Source organism: Chrysochloris asiatica, unplaced genomic scaffold (assembly GCF_000296735.1).
Source record: "Chrysochloris asiatica unplaced genomic scaffold, ChrAsi1.0 scaffold00173, whole genome shotgun sequence".
NCBI lineage: Eukaryota > Metazoa > Chordata > Mammalia > Afrosoricida > Chrysochloridae > Chrysochloris > Chrysochloris asiatica.
Genome location: NW_006408691.1, coordinates 3246839 through 3264895, shown reverse-complemented (window position 1 = coordinate 3264895; position 18057 = coordinate 3246839). Strand labels below are relative to the sequence as shown.

At 46.1% G+C, this 18057-nt stretch overlaps 1 protein-coding gene across 1 annotated transcript in view; it reads right to left on the bottom strand.

The window, feature by feature from the left end:
- PRDM16 (PR domain containing 16) overlaps positions 1-18057 on the bottom strand; it is a 421338-nt gene that overhangs the window by 300238 nt on the left and 103043 nt on the right. The window contains exon 5 of the mRNA XM_006871783.1: positions 12810-13159. Coding sequence (XP_006871845.1) covers positions 12810-13159 — 350 coding nt within the window. The remainder of the gene's footprint in view (positions 1-12809; positions 13160-18057) is intronic.

The window sequence follows — 18057 nt, the reverse complement described above, 5'->3', positions numbered from 1 at the left end:
TTCTGCCCAGCCTCCTCCTCGCTTCCACCCCCTCCCCAAACCCCTAGAGTCTCTGGGGCTCAGGGCAGCCGATAGTTCCTGGCCCTCTTCTAACCTCACCAAGACCCCCCAGTGGACCCTGAGGCCCTAAGATGATGATTTGGGGCTGCTGGCTGGAGGTCTGGGGCCACCAGGGGCTGCAGGCTGTTTTCTCCCTGTGGCCAGGAACTTCTGCAGGTTCTGGGGCAGAATTAGCACACAGCCTGTTTGTTGACTGAACAAACGATCCTTGGCGTGGATCTTCAGCCACGGGGGCTCCAGAGTGAGCTCATTGCAGACCAGGTCTTCAGAGCTTTGAATTCCATCAATTCACCTTAGCATTTTCCAACCCCCTTCTCAGATGGAGCTGTGGAATGGGCTCTGACTCAGGGTGAGCTTATTTATGCACAACACAAGAACACGCTGCCATCCTGAGCCATCTTCATGGTCACTGCTGTATTGATGCTCATTGTTGGAGCTTGTGTGTCAAATTCATCTCCTGGAGGATTGCCCTGGTTCTAATGGACTCTATACTTTGCCAACATGATGCTCTCTTATAGCAACTAGCTTCCCTGAAGGCATGTCCAAGGTAAGGGAGTTCAAGTCTCACCATCCTGGCTTCCATGATGGATTTGTCTCTTCTCCTGGCAGTGCGCCATGGACTCAATATCTGTCATCGATACCACACATCACTGAGAGGTGCAGGTATTCCATAGGTGACCTCTCAGTACTCGTTGGGGGCTGGGAGAGGCTCTCAGTAGCGGGCAAACACTATTGTTGATGTGAAGTGAGGCTGAGTCAGTTCTGACTCATAGCAACCCTGTATAGGGTTTCTGAGGAGCAGCTGGTGGGTTTGAACTGCTGACTGTTTGGTTTGCAGTTCAGTGCTGATCCTACAATGCCACACCAAGAGGCTGTTCCTACATCCAAAGCCACCACAAAGTATGCTGACGACACTTGTCTGCTTGGTGGCTGTAGGACATGGGTGTGGACATTGCTCCTGGACACCTCCTCCATGGCTCCTGAAGAGAGGTATGTCTTGCCTAGGTCAGACAGCAGACTGATGGGGGTCTAGGACTGGATACCAGCCCCAAGGACCAGGCAGGAGTCCAGGTACAAGTATAGGCCGAGGGAGAGGTCAGCTGGGAGGCCACAGCCATAGACTGGACAAGGGCAGCAGGGACTATGGGACAGGATGTAGGTGATGCAGGCCTTGGATGGGTTTGAGGTTTCTCAGGTGGAGGGGACAGAAAGGGAAGTCCCAAAGAGGAATGACCAGCAGTGTACATGGGGTTCTGAGCTTAGACTCTGTGGTGGTCTGGGGTTCTGGGCAGTGCAGTCCCACACCCCTGCAGTGCTGGGTCTTGTATCCAAGAGCCACCAGGGCAGATGGCTTTTCATAGTCGAGTCCTCGCTCAGTGTTCCTTTGGGGCACTACTCACAGTGTGTCTCAATTAGCAAACTAAACAGCACACTGATAAATACCATGATTTACTCAACAAACTAAGAGAGCCATTGTTTTTTCAAGCCCCTGGAGCAGTAAGAAGCAATCAAGGGTGATTTATCCTGGGCACAGGGGCCAGAGAGTGGGGGAGCCATGGCCTGGAGAGGGCAAGCAGTCAGCGGTGCCCTTGCCTCACCTCAGAAGGTACACAGTTGACTTCCACATACCTCCCCTCTTCTCCCTCCAGAGAAGCAGTGGTCAGCTCTGGGGAAGTGGGATGCCTGGCCTGGGGTGTGTTCTGTCTCACGATGAAAATGTACCCTTTCCTGGTCTGCCCCAAGCACCCAAGAATACCTAGGCTTGGAGGCATGAAATATTCTCAAATATTCATGTGGGGGTCAGTGGCAGTTCAGTGGTCAAATTCTCACTTTCCGTTAGGAAGAGAGACCTAGGTTTCAATCCTGACCATGCACCTCTTGTGCAACTAACCACCTGTCTGTTCAGGGAGGCTTTTGTGTGTTGCTGTGACATCAGACAGCTTTCAACAGAATCTCTAGACTAAGCAGGAAAGCCTGACAATCTACAGCCACAAAGCAACCAATGGAAACTCTCTGAATCACAACGTTCTTCTGATCTGTACATGATCATGGGGCTAGTACAGGGCCCGGTAGCCATGGGGTCCTCACAAACGGGGGCCAACTCCACGGCAGTTAGCAACAACACAATTCAAGGAGGAACGTGGGGAGAAACCAGGGGAACCTCAGCATGTCCAGGTCTGCCCAGGGAAGGACTTAGAGGAACCTGGAAAGGAGGAGATATGCCCTCCACCCCCTGACTGGTACACGCCTGTTTTGTTAAAGGAAAGTTCTAGTGCAATAAGGATGCCTCACGACCTTGAACCTGAAGGTCGTAGCTGCCTTGCAATGCTTGCCAGATCTCTGGTCACGCGGAGAGTCCCGTGTTGATTTGTATGTGGGTGCCAGAGGAGAGTCTCCCATGGGGCCTGGGACCTTCAGCATGCCCAGGGATAGGGGTTGAGTCACCCCATGTATTGATCAGGCCCTATGTCTCTCCTTACGCCAAAAAAGCCAAAGCCAGCAGGATCTCTCTGCCTTGTTTCTAGTGAAACATCCAGAGTGAGAATTTTATTTGAAAGTAGAAAGAAAAGTGTTTCCACGGGGATAATGACAAGAAGAATAATCTATTTCACTTTTATTTCCACGTTGTCCTCGAGGGCTGCCTGGGTGGGGTCCCTGCTGGTCTGCCCCTCTGCCCACACCTGACCCCAGACCCAGAGGAAGAACCATACTCAGAAAATGGAGTTCCTGGCCACCCCTGACAGAAGCCACTGCCGTACAGATCCTCGAAGGGTCAAATGGCTCTCACTTTTGCCAAAATATCAGTACCTGTTTTCCAGAAAATGAGGGCCAAGTCAATTAGATGAAAATCAACTTGGTCTAATTTATAAAAAAGCAATTAGCAGTGTGAGAACGAACCACTATAGATATACTATTGTTAAGCTGTTACGTGTTGTGGAGTTGCTTCCAACCCATAGTGACCATGTGTAAGATGTCTGAGGAGTGCGGACTTGAACTTGAACCACTGACTTGTGATTCAAACTGAGTTTGCAGTCCAGCATATTAACCCACAGTGCCACACCAGGATTTTTGTTCCCTCTCTATATATTTACATACATATATTGTTGTTGTAACATAGTGTTTACGAATCGGGCTGCAAACTCCAAGGGCAGCAGTTCGAAACTGCCAGCTGTTCTATGGGAGAAAGATGAGGCTTTCTGCTCCTGTAAAGATTTATAGCCTCAGAAACCCTGTACAGGGTCGCTATGAGTTGGAACCGACTCTACGGCACAGAACCAACCAACATTGTTGTTGTTAAGTACCATTGAATCAGTTGCAATTTACAGTGACCCTGTAGAGGGCTTCCAACCAGGACTATATTTATGATTAGGTGCCATTGAGTTGTCTCCACTTATAGTGACCCTATGTACAACAGAATAAAATACGCCTGAGTCTGTGTCATCTTCAAAATTGTTGATATGTTTGAGCCCACTGCTGTAGCCACTGAGTCAGTCCATCTCCTTAAGGGCCTTCCTCTTCTGTGCTGACCATCTACTTTACACACAATCACATACACATATACATAGTTGTTGCGAAGTGCCACTGAGATAGTTGGTTATTGTTAAGTGCTGTAGAGAGGCTGGTAAATTTGAACAGACAACATTGCAGTTCAAACCAACTGACCTTGTGGTCCAGTGCTTATCCTATAGAGACCCAGGACACACACACACTCTCTCTCTCCATATATATGGAGCTCTGGTAGCGTAGTGGTTACGAATCAGGCTGCCAACCTCAAGGTCAGCAGTTCAAAACTATCTGCAGGAGAAAGATGAGGAGTTCTGCTCCCATAAAACTAAAGAGAGAGAGAGTCCTGGAGTGGCACTGTGGGCTAATGCGCCAGACTGCAAAGCTGTTTGAACTGCAAGGTCAGCGGTCCAAGCTCACCAGCTGCTCCTCAGAAACCCTATATAGGGTCGCTATGGGTAGGAACCAACTCGAAGGCACTTAACAACAACAACAACAACAACACACACACACACACACACACACACATATATATATATGTATATATATATGGAGTTCTGGTAGCATAGTGGTTATGAATCAGGCTGCTAATCTCACAGTCAGCAGTTCAAAACTACCAGCTGTTCCAAAGGAAAAAAAAGAGGCTTTCTGCTCCCGTAAAGATTTACAGCCTCGGAAACCCTGTGCAGTTTTCGCTATGAGTCAGAACCGACTCCGTGGCACTTCACAACAACAAAATATATATATATGAGTCGGAACTGACTCCACGGCACACAGCCACCATTGCTATATGTATGTATGTATGTGCATACATACATACATATATATAATTGTTGTTAGGTGCCATCAAGTAAGTTCCAATTCATAGTGACCTATGTAGGATTTCCGAGGAGTGGATGGTAAGTTTGAACCACTCACCTTGTGGTTAAAATCAACCTTGAGGTGCAATGCTTATCTTATAGTGCCATGACTATCTATCTATCTATCTATCTATCTATCTATCTATCTATCTATCTGCCAGCGATTATCCTGTAGTCACACACACACACAGAGAATACATATACTATAGGAGGGTGAGTCCAAAATTATCTGCACTCTGGGTTATATTAAAACACCCATCTACATCCATGGTTGATGACAACCTTTAGTGTGCATATAAAATGATTCTGTCAAACAGACCAATGACAGTGAATTATGTGGTGAATCATTTGCAAACCAGCCATGGTTCTGCCTATGAAATAATTCACGACAGACTTGGGGTTCAAAAAGTTTCTGTGACATGGGTACCAAAACAACTTATGGAAGCATAAACAAAAGCATTTAGACATCTGCAAACAAAATTTAGGTTGATACTTGAAGGAAAGTAAAAGTTTCTTTAAAAAAATCATTATTGGTGATGAGACATGGATTCATCACTACGAGCCTGAGAGTAAATGGCAGAGCATGGAATGGGAACATCCTCAATTGTCAACCAAGAAAAAATTCAAAAGTCAACTATCAGTTGGAAAATTGATGCTTACAGACTTCTGGTATCCTCAAGGGCCAGTATTGGAACACTATCAGGAAAAAGGTTCAACAATCAACAGTGCTTGTTATGGTGGGATGCTCACTGAAGAACTGAAGCCTAAACTTAGGATTTAATGCAGAGGACTGCTATCCAAGGGTGTTGTGATCTTGCATGACAATGCACATGCACACATCTGTGCCCACTGTTGACATTCTGCAAAAACTTATTTTGAGGTGTTAAAGCATCCTCCCTATAGCCTTGATACCCCTTCATCAGATTTTCACCTGTCTGGTCCCCTGAAAGCAGCCCTTCGAGGATGAAGATTCACCTCTGATGAAGAAGTGAAGACAGCGGTGCATTCATGACTCGCAGCTCAGCCTAAAACATTTTAAATAAGGGAATATGAAAGCTTGCTGACAGATGGACAAAGTGTACTGAAAGGCAAGGAGATTATATGGAAAATCATGTATCTGTCTTTTCTAAAATTGATTAAAATAAATTATACAGTCAGAATATAGACAATTTTTGACATATATATACACACACATATATATATAATGTATATATATACATATGTGTATATATACATATATATTTTATACATATATATATATATATATATATATATATATATATATATATATATATATATATATATATATATATATACATTATATATATATATATATATATATATATATATATATATATATATACAATGACAATGTGTATATATATAAATACATACACATAAGGGTGAGTCAAAAATTATCTGCATTCTGGCTGCAGAATTGATTTCAATCAAGTTTTAAAAAGGACAGATACATGATTTTCCATATAATTGCCTTGATTTTCAGTACACTTTGTCCATCTGTCAACAAGCTTTTGTATTCCTTTATTAAAAAATGTTTTAGCCTGAGCTACAAGTCATGAATGCACCACTGTCTTCACTTCTTCATCAGAGGTGAATCTTCATCCTCGAAGGGCTGCTTTCAGGGGACCAGACAGGTGAAAATCTGATGAAGGGGTATCAAGACTATAGGGAGAATGCTTTAACACCTCAAAAAAAACTTTCTGCAGAGAGTCAACAGTGGGCACAGATGTCAGTGGGCACAGATGTGTGCATGTGCATTGTCAAACAAGACCACAGTACCCTTGGATAGCAGTCCTTTGCATTGACTCCCAAGTTTAGGCTTCAGTTCTTCAGTGAGCATCTCACCATAACAAGCACTGTTGATTGTTGAACCTTTTTCCTAATAGTGTTCCAATACTGGCCCTTGAGGATACCAGAAGTCTGTAAGCATCAATTTTCCAACTGATGGTTGATTTTTGGATTTTTTCTTGGTTGATGATTGAGGTTGTTTCCCTTCCATACTCTGCCATTTACTCTCAGGCTCATAGTGATGAATCCATGTCTCATCACCAGTAATGATTTTTTTAAAGAAACGTTTACCTTCCTTCTAGTACCAGTCCAAATAATGTCTGCAGATGTCCACAATCACACCTACACAGCAGTGACCTTGAGCACAAAGTGCTGATAAGACATTGCAGACAACAGATGTTTTAATATAACTGGAGTGCAGATAATTTTGAGCCACCCTCATACGTATGTTGTTGTTAAGTACCGTGGAGTCTGTTCCAACTCATAGTGACCCTGCACAGGGTTTCTGAGGTTGTAAACCTTTACGGGAGCAGAATGCCTCACCTTTCTCCCATGGAATCACTGGTAGTTTAGAACTGCTGACCTTGAGGTTGGCAGCCCCACTTGTAATCACATGTATGCATCTGTGTGAGAGTATATGGCTCTATAGGAAAAGCATGGGACTGTATACCACAACGTTGATTTGTGCCTACCAGTCATTCCACGGGAGAATGATGGGACTTTCTGCTCCTGCAAAGATTTAAAGCTTCAGAAACCCTTCAGAAACCCGTTCAACAGTACTTAATAACAACAACAACAACAACATTTATGGATGGATGGATGGATGTGTACGTGTGTGTTTAGATGGAGTCCCGGTAGCATAGTGAGCTACGAATTGGACTACTAACTGCAAGGTCAGTAGTTCGAATCTACCAGCTGCTATGTGGGAGGAAGATGAGGCTCTCTGTTTCAGTAAAGATTTATAGCCTTGGAGATCCTATACAGGGCGGGGTCACTATGAGGCAGAACACAAGCACACAACCACCACCAATATGTATATGGAGTCCTGGTGTGGCGCTGTGAATAAAGCACTGGACCACAAGGTCAGTGTGAATCACAAGGTCGGTGGTTCAAACCCACCAGCCGCTCCTCAGAAACCCTATACAGGGTTGCTATGAGTCAGAACTGACTCAATGGCACTTAACAACATCAACAACCACATATATATGCATGTATATGTCTATGTATGTGTACACACAAACATACACATTCTCACTTATCGGCATGGTTAGGTTCCAAAGACCTGGCCATTATAAGAAAACAGAGGATGACCACACCAGATCACCAAATGGAGGATGACTCCATCTTTAAAGATCCCATTGGTAGTTAGCTGTCAAACCACCGAAAGACATGTCAGGCCAAGACGACACCCTAACTTGAACCATCACAGTCAGCGTTTCTGTCTCCTTGCCTGTCGGTGTTCATTACTGCCGGTAGTACATTGTTAATATGAATACTACTCAGATGGTAGGGTTTTTTTTTGTGTGTGTGTTTTTTTTTTCCGTTTTTTACCACTGTCATTAATGCAAAATGTCCAATCATGAAATAGGCGAGGAGTAGATATACACAAACAGGCTTCGCTTAACATCCAATGGGCAACATCCACAGTCCCATAGGCTGTTTTTGTAAAAGGGAAAGCAGTTTTCCTTTTGTTTATCAGTTGCCCCTAATAGTTTTAAAGACATCAAACCCCTGAAGCGAACAAGCAGCGGGCTGCAAGAAGTACCTTATCTCTGTTGCACCTCCTTCTCCTCTCATGCTCCCCGTGACCCATTCACCTGCTCACCAACCCTGCAACCTTTCCCTCCCAAGGCAGGTTGGTACTCACCATGACTCCTCAGTGTCAGTCTGGAGCGCTCACATGGTCAGTGAGTGGCCACATCTACAGGACAGTGTGGGCCAAGCCATGTTCCTAGCACCCACAACCCGCTCCCCACCCAGTCCCTTAGGACACTTCTCTACCATGTTATGTAACCTCCCGACCACCCAGATGTGTGCAAAGTCCCAATCCAGCTGCCAGTGTAGCCCCTGCTCTACTGAGCCTCACACACAGTAAAGCCCGCCTCTGGTGGATACAGCTCTCGGACTTTGTCCAGTGGTTCCCGTAAGGTTTTAATAGAATGGGCTTTATGGGATTTCGAATTGTATTAAGGCCTGCCTGTGTATAGTAATATGCTGTCCACTCAATGTCTGAATTACGTAACATTCTACTTCGCAGACATTAAGTGATACATACCTTTATACACATGCTCTTATGATCACACTTGCTCATCTGCTGGCCTGTGAAGTCCTCACACAGTCCTGGGGGTCACCCATATTCCACTGCAGACATCCCACTCTTGTTAGTTACAGGTAGTATGGGTTTATAACATATTTTCACTATAATAAAGTGCCTTTATGGCCTTATGCATTTATTTTTGTAGTTCTTATCATCAGTAACATGTTCTGTATATAATACTGGATGGATCCATGGTGGCCTAGAGAGCTACACATTTAAATCCTAACTGCAAGGTCAACAGTTCAAATCCACCAGCCACTCTGTGCAAAAAAAATGGTGAGTCTTACTGTTCCCGTAAAAATTTACAGCCTCGGAAACCCAACTCAGTGGCACACAGCACCACCCCACCCCCAACCCGAGTCCCACAACATCATAACAGGGCCAAACAGACAACTCTTACTAACGTTCTGACTGGAAACACCATCTCCATGCCCAGGGACAATCCAGATGATCCAGAACCTTCCACAACAATACCACAACTGACAAAATGCCGACTTTGTCCTTTTTTTTTAAAATGGATTTGTGTATTTTTAAAATGTCTATACAGAATGAAATATACCTATAGGTTTATGAGAAATGTTTCTAGCCCTCAAGAATAAACTAAGGACAAGATTTATAAAGATATTGATAATAAAAGGCAACAATAATGGAGAAAAAAAAAAAGGGAGTGGGTAGTATTTGCCTATCAGATCTGATTTATGATGAAGTCGTTGGTCATAAGTCAGGGACTAACTGCATTTTATATATCTCTATGAGTCCTGGTGTGGCGCTGTAGGATAAGCACTGAATTGTTAACTGTAAGGTGGGTAGCTGCTCTTCAGAACCCTACACAGGGTCGCTATGAGTCAAACTGACTGGATAGTATCTGACAACAGCCACAGGTCTGCTTTGAGAATAGTGCTGATTCAGTGAAAGAATTTTTGTCGTTCATACAGAAGACCCAGGTTCAATTCCTGACCAAGGTTCCTCAGGCACAACCATCACTCATCTGTTAGGGGAAGCTTGTGTGTTGCTGTGGTGATGAACAGGTTTCAGAAGAGCTTGCAGACTAAAATAGGGTAGGAAGAAAGGCCTGGAGATCTACTTCAAAAAACCCGCTGGATCACAATGTTCCAATCCCCATTTGACTCTGTATGGGAACCAAGCACGCCCGGGCAGCATTTCCTTCCCCCGCATGCAGTTGGGATGTCACAAGTCAGGACTGACAGGCCTAGGGGAAGGTCTTTGCAGAAATACAGACAGACATGGTTTTGATGGTTAAGCCTACCTTGTTTGTGTTAGAGGTTAATGAGAGGCCCCACACGCTTGCCTGGACCCACACTAAAAACCAGGGGCATTGGAGCCCTGTTCCTAATCTTGTCTGCAGCGATAAGAAGATAAGACACATTGCTGCACAACCAAGGACCCACAATAACTAATAAGGGCAACAGGGCAGCCACCTTTCCACCATGAGGAAGACAGATAACGAAGCCAGACAGCACTGCTCTGTTTCTAGAGATTTGTGGAAAATTCCAGAATGGCTGCAAAGATGATGGCTAAGCTGAAGACGAATACACTTTGCCTTGATGATTTTATCCAGGCAAAAGTGGGTTCAACCAGAATTTGGGGGGCCTGTTTCCTACTTGTTCCTTTGTTTGCAGTGGAGCCCAAAGACAGACACAAAGGCAAGTAGCCAAGGCGGCCTGAATTCACAAAGAAAACACCGTCTCGTGAGCTAATGCTGGGGTGCGTCTGCAGCTCTATTGGAGGGCAGTGGATGGCAGGTAAATATTTCTGAGTGCCGGAGTTCAAGGTAGCTGTCAGGTAAGGCTTACGGAACAAAGCCCGCTGCAGAAACTTGAGGTTCACCACAGTGAGCGAACGTTCCCGCACGTACACCAGGAATAAATAATGTTGCAAAGTCAACAGTATGGCAGATAATAGCCACCACCCGCCCCCACCAGGCCTGGCACTGGCGAGTACCGGTGATACGGACCTTTTCTTTTTAAAAAGCAAGCAGAGCAGACAAGAACAAAACCAGCTCACGGTTATCACAGGAGCTACCGCTGTTGGTCAATTTGTCCTTTAACATCTAAAAGTCACTCACTGATTAAATTGTCCCAAGCTTTTCTGAGACTTCGGTACACACCCTTAAATTCCTCTCCCGCCCAACTAGGCATAGAAGGGCCTGACAGGACGCTTCAACAAAGCCACAGCCATTGCCACAGCCAAACACACTTAGCTGTCATAGTGTTGGAAAAATGCTTTCCTTAGTCCCATAAGGCGCCGGAGTCTTGGTGTGGTGCTGTGGGATAAAGCACTGGACTGCAAGGTTGGTTTGAGCCACGAAGTCAGGGGTTCAAACTTACTAGCCGCTTCTTGGAAACCCTATACAGGATCGCTATGGGTCAGAACAGACTTGATAGCACTTAACAACAACAACAACATAAGGTGCCACCCTATGAGTCATAAAAGAGGGGTAACATGCCCCCAGATGGGCTGCGGTTATAAACTCTTCCCCTCTAGCCTCACTTGTTTCCAAGCCCCTGGCCAATCTGTTCTGAAGGTGACCCTGTTTACTGAGCTACGACACCCATTGTGTTGCACTAGCGTGAACTCCAGCGGGCCCACCCATTGGTTCACTTAGCCAAGCCGACCACCCATGTAGATCTTTGAGCCCACCATGGCAGAACTTGTAACTGCAGTCAGTCCCTCAGATCAGAAGCTCCTGTGTTCCTCTGTGCCCATGACTATGAATCTTACAAACTCCCAGGTGCCACCACGAACCACACACAACCTGGCCAGCTGGCACTCTAAAGGCACCTGTAATTCAGGGACCCTGGGAAATCCACAAGAGACTCTCCTGCCTCTCCACAAGAAGAAGAGATGTCCCCATTCTGTGGGAAGTGTGGGTAACCTATCACCAACCCCCAAGACACAAAGTAACACATTCAACCATTCTCGATGTCCCTCAAAAGGTGTTTACAGGGCTTCTTGGGGTCTCAGGACCTCCAAGAATCCTCAAAGAGGAAATGCATTAGTGTATTTGATGTCTGGAGAAGGGGCCTAGGAACCAAAGGGCAATTTTGGAAAACCATCGAGCATTGCAAGGGAAATAAGACACATCTGCATTCTCTCCTCAATCCCCGTAAAACACTGAGGCACAAAATAGTTCTGGAACCTTCCCAAAGCCACCTAAAAGTTGAGAGAGATGACAGGACCAGACCCAGGACACTCACTCCTCTCTCCTCACGCTGGGAGGAAACAGCCTCCAACTCTCCAACTCCGGCTGACCTCTTCTCTCCCTGGAATATTTGCTCCTTCCTGGAACTGACCTTAACCCAAGCACTTGTGAAAGTTGTGAAACACCCAGAAGGAATCTAGGTTTGTGTCTGAGTTTTCTGCCTCTACAGAGTCTCTGCCAAAAATATCACTGAGAGTTGGTTGTTGTGTGGGGCCAGCAAGAAGGCCAGTGCCAATGAAGAAGCATGGTTGTGGGGGTCTCTTAAGCCCAGGAGACACCTTCAGAGGCCAAAACCTTGGGGCCAAGCATCCAGCAGCTGGAACAGGACACCTCAGAGACCCTGCCCTGAGCAGTCCCAGAAGACAGCCTGCAGGGACAGAAGTACCCTCTCACCTAATGCACCTTCCCTTTGAGCCCTGCCCCATGACAGCTCAGCCCATCCAGGCTCCCAGGAACCACGAGGGGAATTTAACCAGCAAGATGTGATGCTGCGCCCCACACAAATCCTAGAAACAGTGCTCCAGGTTTCTGTGGAAACCTCTTATAAAAAAACCTCATGACCTAGACGCTGCCCACAGCGTCTGGGATCAGCACTGCCATCAGGAATGTTTTAGAAGCAGCCCCACGCGGCTCGGGCCAGGAATAAAACCTTATAGGCAGAAACTTTTGCAGGAGCCATGCCCCTGTTCCCAGGACATCTGCTCCATCTTCCCGCTCCCTTGCCACTGCAATCTTAGCACCTTTGATCCCCACAGCAGCAAGGATGTCTGAAGACATGAGCTCATTAAAGACACATTTCCGGGAAGAGAGCCGGCACAGCCTGGGGGGCTGACAGGCGTCCTCCAGGACCGCCAATGTTTTCTGAGTCTCGTAATGTAAGCTACGGGATAAAATAAGCCTGGGAAATGTGACATTCGAACGCTCTCTCCACCCGGGCGCCCGCCTTGGGGCAGTGGTTGCTCAGGCCAGCTTTATAAATAGATGGCACGCAAGATAAATAGCCGTGATCAATCATGCTCGGACACAAAACACTCACCTCCCATCCAAAGTCAGTCTCCTTCAGCGTGGTCCGGGGCGCCACCACGTAGGGGCCAAACCGCTCCCCGACTTCCATCTTCTTCTTGGCCCAGATGCCAAGGCCAGCCCCTGGGATGGAGGACTCTCGCAGCTCGAAGTCAGGAGGGATGGGAATGTCCTCAGGAATGTAGACAGGGGCCTCATAGGGTGAGCCCTCTTTGGGGGTGAAGTCCTCGCTGGTGGGGAAGGGGGAGGGTGGTCCCATGGGGATAGGGGACATGATGCTGTCTTCTGTCTCCTCCTCGGCACTCTCGCCAGCCAAGAGATCCGGGTCGGGCTCATACATGTTATTTACAACGTCGCCGTCACCTGGAGGGAATAATACAGTGTCTTAGGCTCTGCATGGGATATAATAGGAACTGAAGACACTCAGAACTTCACATGCCACCAGCCCACCTTCTCTACTCTGGTGATCCTACCATGGCCTCACTTGGAGCACAGCTGTTCCTCTATGTTAAAGGGTCCCTAGGATGACATTCTACCAGCTGTTTCAGCTACCCCAGCACAGCCAAGTTTTCCCTGATCCCCATTACACTCCCTGTCCCAACCTGTCCATTTGTTGCCTACTGCTGTGATGTAAGATGCTAGGCTACAAGTATTTCAGACATCAGCAGGGTCACCCGTGGTGGATCGGTTTCAGCAGAGCTTCCAGACTAAGACAGACTTCTGACCTACTTCTGAAAATGAACCAATGGAAACCCTATGGATTACAACAAATCACCTTGGGGTACAGTGCTGGAGGAGAGGTTCCGACATTAGAAGACTCTCAAAGTACACAGTGGCCAAAACAATGGATTTGAGAGAATTAATGAAGTTGAGCAAGGCCAGACAATGTTTCCTTCTTTCATGCAAAGGGTGCTATGAGTTAGAATCTACTCAACGGCAACAGACATGTCAAGTTTACAGAGAAATATAGTTGTTGTTATTAAGTGCCATCAAGTCGGTTCTGAGTCACAGCGACTCTGTAGAATTTCCGTGGAATGGCTGGTGGGTCTGAACAACCGGCCTTGTGGTTAGCGGTCCAGTGCTACAACACCACACCAGGACTCCCGAGAAATACAGTATATACCTGGTTTTTCTTTCTACGATTTCGGTTACCCTAGAGCAACTGCGGTCTGAAAGTATTTGAATTGTGTGCCATCTGAGTTGTGTGATGAAATCTCATGCCGGCCCCGTCCACCCAAAGCCAGTTTCCTCCTCCTCCACTGGGCAGAAGCCTGGAAAACACAGTTGGGTGGGCAGCTGAGCTGTGCCCTGTCCGCCTGGGCTACTCTGCGTACTTGTCGCATGTCGGTATAGGAAAAAAACATCGTATGTAGTTTGGTACTATTCATGATTACAGGCATCCACTGGGGTTCTTGGAATATACCTTCCAAGGGTAAGCAGGGACTACTGTCTAGCACATTCCTAGACTGCTAAGCTGGAGGTTTGAATCCGTCCAAAGGTTACTCAGAAGAAAAACCAGAAACTCTCCTCCTGAAGATCAGTCACTGCAAACCCCCTAAGGCACACAGTAGAATGTTGTTTAAAACAGTGCTGCAAGTGAGCCCCCAGGTTGGAATGTACTATGAAGACTTCCTGCGGAGACCTGTTGACATGTCTGACCCTTCTGCTTGGGGAGAGCAAGGGAGAGCGGCCCAAATGCCAGTTGTAGGACAGAGGCTGAGGCTGCTGAAACCGGCATCCAGGCCCAGGATCAATGGTGAAATATGTGTTCCTGAACTGTTTCCATTTACGTCTGTAGTCTTGGAAATTGCAGAACTGAATGTGTTCAAACTTCCCGGGAGGGCTTCATAATGTGGGAACTGACTCATTTTGTTGTCTGTGAAATTTTGCTCTATGCTGCTCCCCAGCACCTGAGCCAGGTGGGCAGTTCCATGGGGCCACCAAGGCCCTGGAGAGGGCTTCTGGAATTTCCTTGCCTAATGAGGAGAGAGAACTACACAGATCATGAATATCAGAGCCGAGAGGTTACGGGCCATTGGGCTGGGCATGTCGGGTTATAGCTTGTCAGTCTAGGATGGGCCTTTCTTTGGGGTCGGTCCTAAAGAGACTGTTGATGTCAAGTAGAGTTATTCAGAAACACAGAAGGACACCTTGTCTTCTTGTGCTTTGCTTTAGTTTTCTTTGCAAATACTGTATTTTTGGTTTTGATTTTTCACAAATTGAAGGTTTGTGGCAATCCTGCACCAAAGACGTCTATTGACATCATTTTTCCAACAGCGTGTGTTCATTTCATGCCTCTTTGTCACATTTCGGTCATTTTCACACTATTTCAGACTTCTTCAGGATGCTACTGTACACTTAATAAACTGCAGTGTGGCTCCATAAGATAAGCACAGGGCTGCAAACCACAAGGCCAATGGTTTGAGCCCACCAGCTACTCTATGGGAGAAAGGTGAGGCTTTCTTCTCACACAAAGATTTAACGCCTTAGAAACTCTATACGGGGTTGTTATGAATCGGATCGACTCTACGACACTTAATAATGGTGTACACATAACTTTGATATGTTCTGAGAAACCAAAAATCATGTGAGTCGCTTTATTGCAGTGTTCCTTTACTGGAGTGGTCTGGAATCAAACCTGCGTATCTCTGAGATCTGCCTGTATGGCAGCAAGCCATAACAGAAATAGTCTGGAGCATAGAGATGCTAAAACATGGCCCTAGGGAGGGGTAGGAGGAGCAACGAGTAGATTAGAAAAACCTCAGAGTTTGCAATTCTACTCCTAGACAGACAGATGTCTGGAAGAAATGAAGACAGAGGATCTAGCAAGTATGTTTCATGCATATTCACTACAACACCATTCACAGAGCTAAGCTGGAAGCAGCCCAAGTGTCCATTGGCTGGTGAATGGATCAACACAATCTGGGCTAGTCCCCCAATGTAGTATTACTCAGTCAATCAATAGCAAAAGAGTTGTCTTTATGGCTGGGTTGTATTTTGCTGTATAGATAGATCACACTGTGTTTATCCATTCACTCGGGAGTGCTTCCACCCTGATACATGCTACAACATGGATGAGACTTAACAACGTGGTGCTGAGTAAGGCAAGCCAGATGCCCAAGACCTCAATGTTGTGGGACTTCATCAGTAACAAATATCCAGAAGAGACAAATCCATAGAGACACAAATAGATGAATGGAGGCCAGGAGTTGGGGTGTCGGTGGGTGCAGATCTCCTTTGAGGGTAAAGAGAGTGTTCTGAGACTAGATAGAGTTGGTAGTAGCACAACACTGTAAATGTACTAAATATCACTGCATTCTTCACTCTCAAATTGTTCATTTGCTACTTCATGAATTTCATCTCAATCAATAATCTCAGAAGCTGGATTATATGAAGAAGAATGTGGCATCAGGATTGGAGGAAGACTCATTAACAACCTGCCATATGCAGATGATACAACCTTGCTTGCTGAAAGTGAAGAGGACTTCAAATATTTACTGATGAAGATCAAAGACCATAGCCTTCAGTATGAATTGCACCACAGTGTAAAGAAAACAAAAATCCTCACCACTGCACCAGTAAATAACATCATGATAAATGGCAAAAAGATTGAAGTTGTCAAAGACTTCATTTTTCTTGGATCCACAATCAACACTCATGGAAGCAACAGTCAAGACATCAAATGACATGGTACACTAGGCAAATCCGCTGCACAAGACTACTTTAAAGTGTTCAAGAGCAAAGATTTCAATTTGAGGGCTTAGGTGTGCCTGACCCAAGCCATGGTATTTTCCACAGCCTCATGTACATGTGAAAGTTGGACAATGAATAAGGAAGACCATAAAAGAACTGATGGATTTGAGTTATGGTGTTGGAGAAAAATATTGAAAATATCATGGACTATCAGATAAACAAACAGGTCTGTGTTAGAAGAGGTAGAGCTAGAAATGTTCCTTGGAGGCATGGATGGCAAGAGTTTGTCTCTCACACTTTGGACATATTATCAGGAGGAACCAGTCCCTGGTGAAGGACATCATGCTTGGTAAAGTGAAAGTCCACGAAAAGAGGAAGACCCCCAATGAGATGGATTGATACAGTGGCAACAGCAATGGGCTCAAACATAACAACAACAAAGAGGAGGGCGCAGCACCAGGCAGTGTTTTATTCTGTTGTGCAGTGTCGCTATGAGTCGGAAAGGACACTTTGACATCTAACAAAAACAACATCTCAATTCAGGAGGCACAGAGGACAAGGGGTGATGGTGGCAGACAAGGGAACACCGATGGGCTGCTTCACTATCATTGCTGACCCTGATCTAGAGGTTTCTGCGAAAGTCCCTCCCTCCATGGCTGCTTTGAAAACGTGTGAAGGTGATTTGACACTGTGGTCACCCTGGTCCTTGTCTCATGTCCCTTCCCAACTGTCTGCTGGATAACAGGGAGATAGAGGACCATGTAAGGGCCAGAAAAAAAAAATTGCTTTACGTTCCTCATGTTGCCTTGCAAATAGATCAGCTCAAGAAGTCACAAAATGTTTTCTTTAAAAGAAACCGAAGTCATGAGAAAAAAAAGCATGGGGATAACACTTATTTAATTTAGCAGTATTCACAGAAGTAATTATTATGTTTTAAGTGGCCAACGGTTCCTTTTTCATTGACTTGTGGGATCCTTTCAGAAATGCAGCAACAGAGCCGCAGCTGTTGTTCCCTCCACCCAAAGATCTGGAGCTGTTTTCCGTGAAAGCACACCCCCATAGGCCTGCCCATGACGGCGTGAGAGCCGCAGAAAGGTGGATGGAGGGGGGAGAGTAATTAACATGCCACCTTATTATTTGGAACTGGAAACGGCTCGGAGCTCGAAAACAAAGTCAGGTTGGAAGCCTAGTTCCTGACAATGCGCTTCTGTAACTCCTCAGGAGGTGGACTCTGCCGCTTCCAGGACAATTGGGAAGCGGGGAGGTGGTTTGAGTGCGCTCAGCTCAGCTAGGGCTGAATATGGGGATGGTCCCATCCAGTGCACATTCATCTCAGCTGCTTGTTTTCCTGCTTGAATCACACTTCCCTAAACCCTGACCTACTGCAGGAAAATCACGCTCTCTGGGCAGGTTTAATTTACTGGCCGAGCAAACCGCTTGGGAGGGGAAGGCAGTGTTTCCTGCTGATTAAAGGAAGGGCCATGCCCCAGGCCCCTGGCCTCCATCCCCCTGGTAACCAGGGTTAAGTGGTTGCCCGGAGCCTCCAGGAACAAACCAAGTCCCCATTT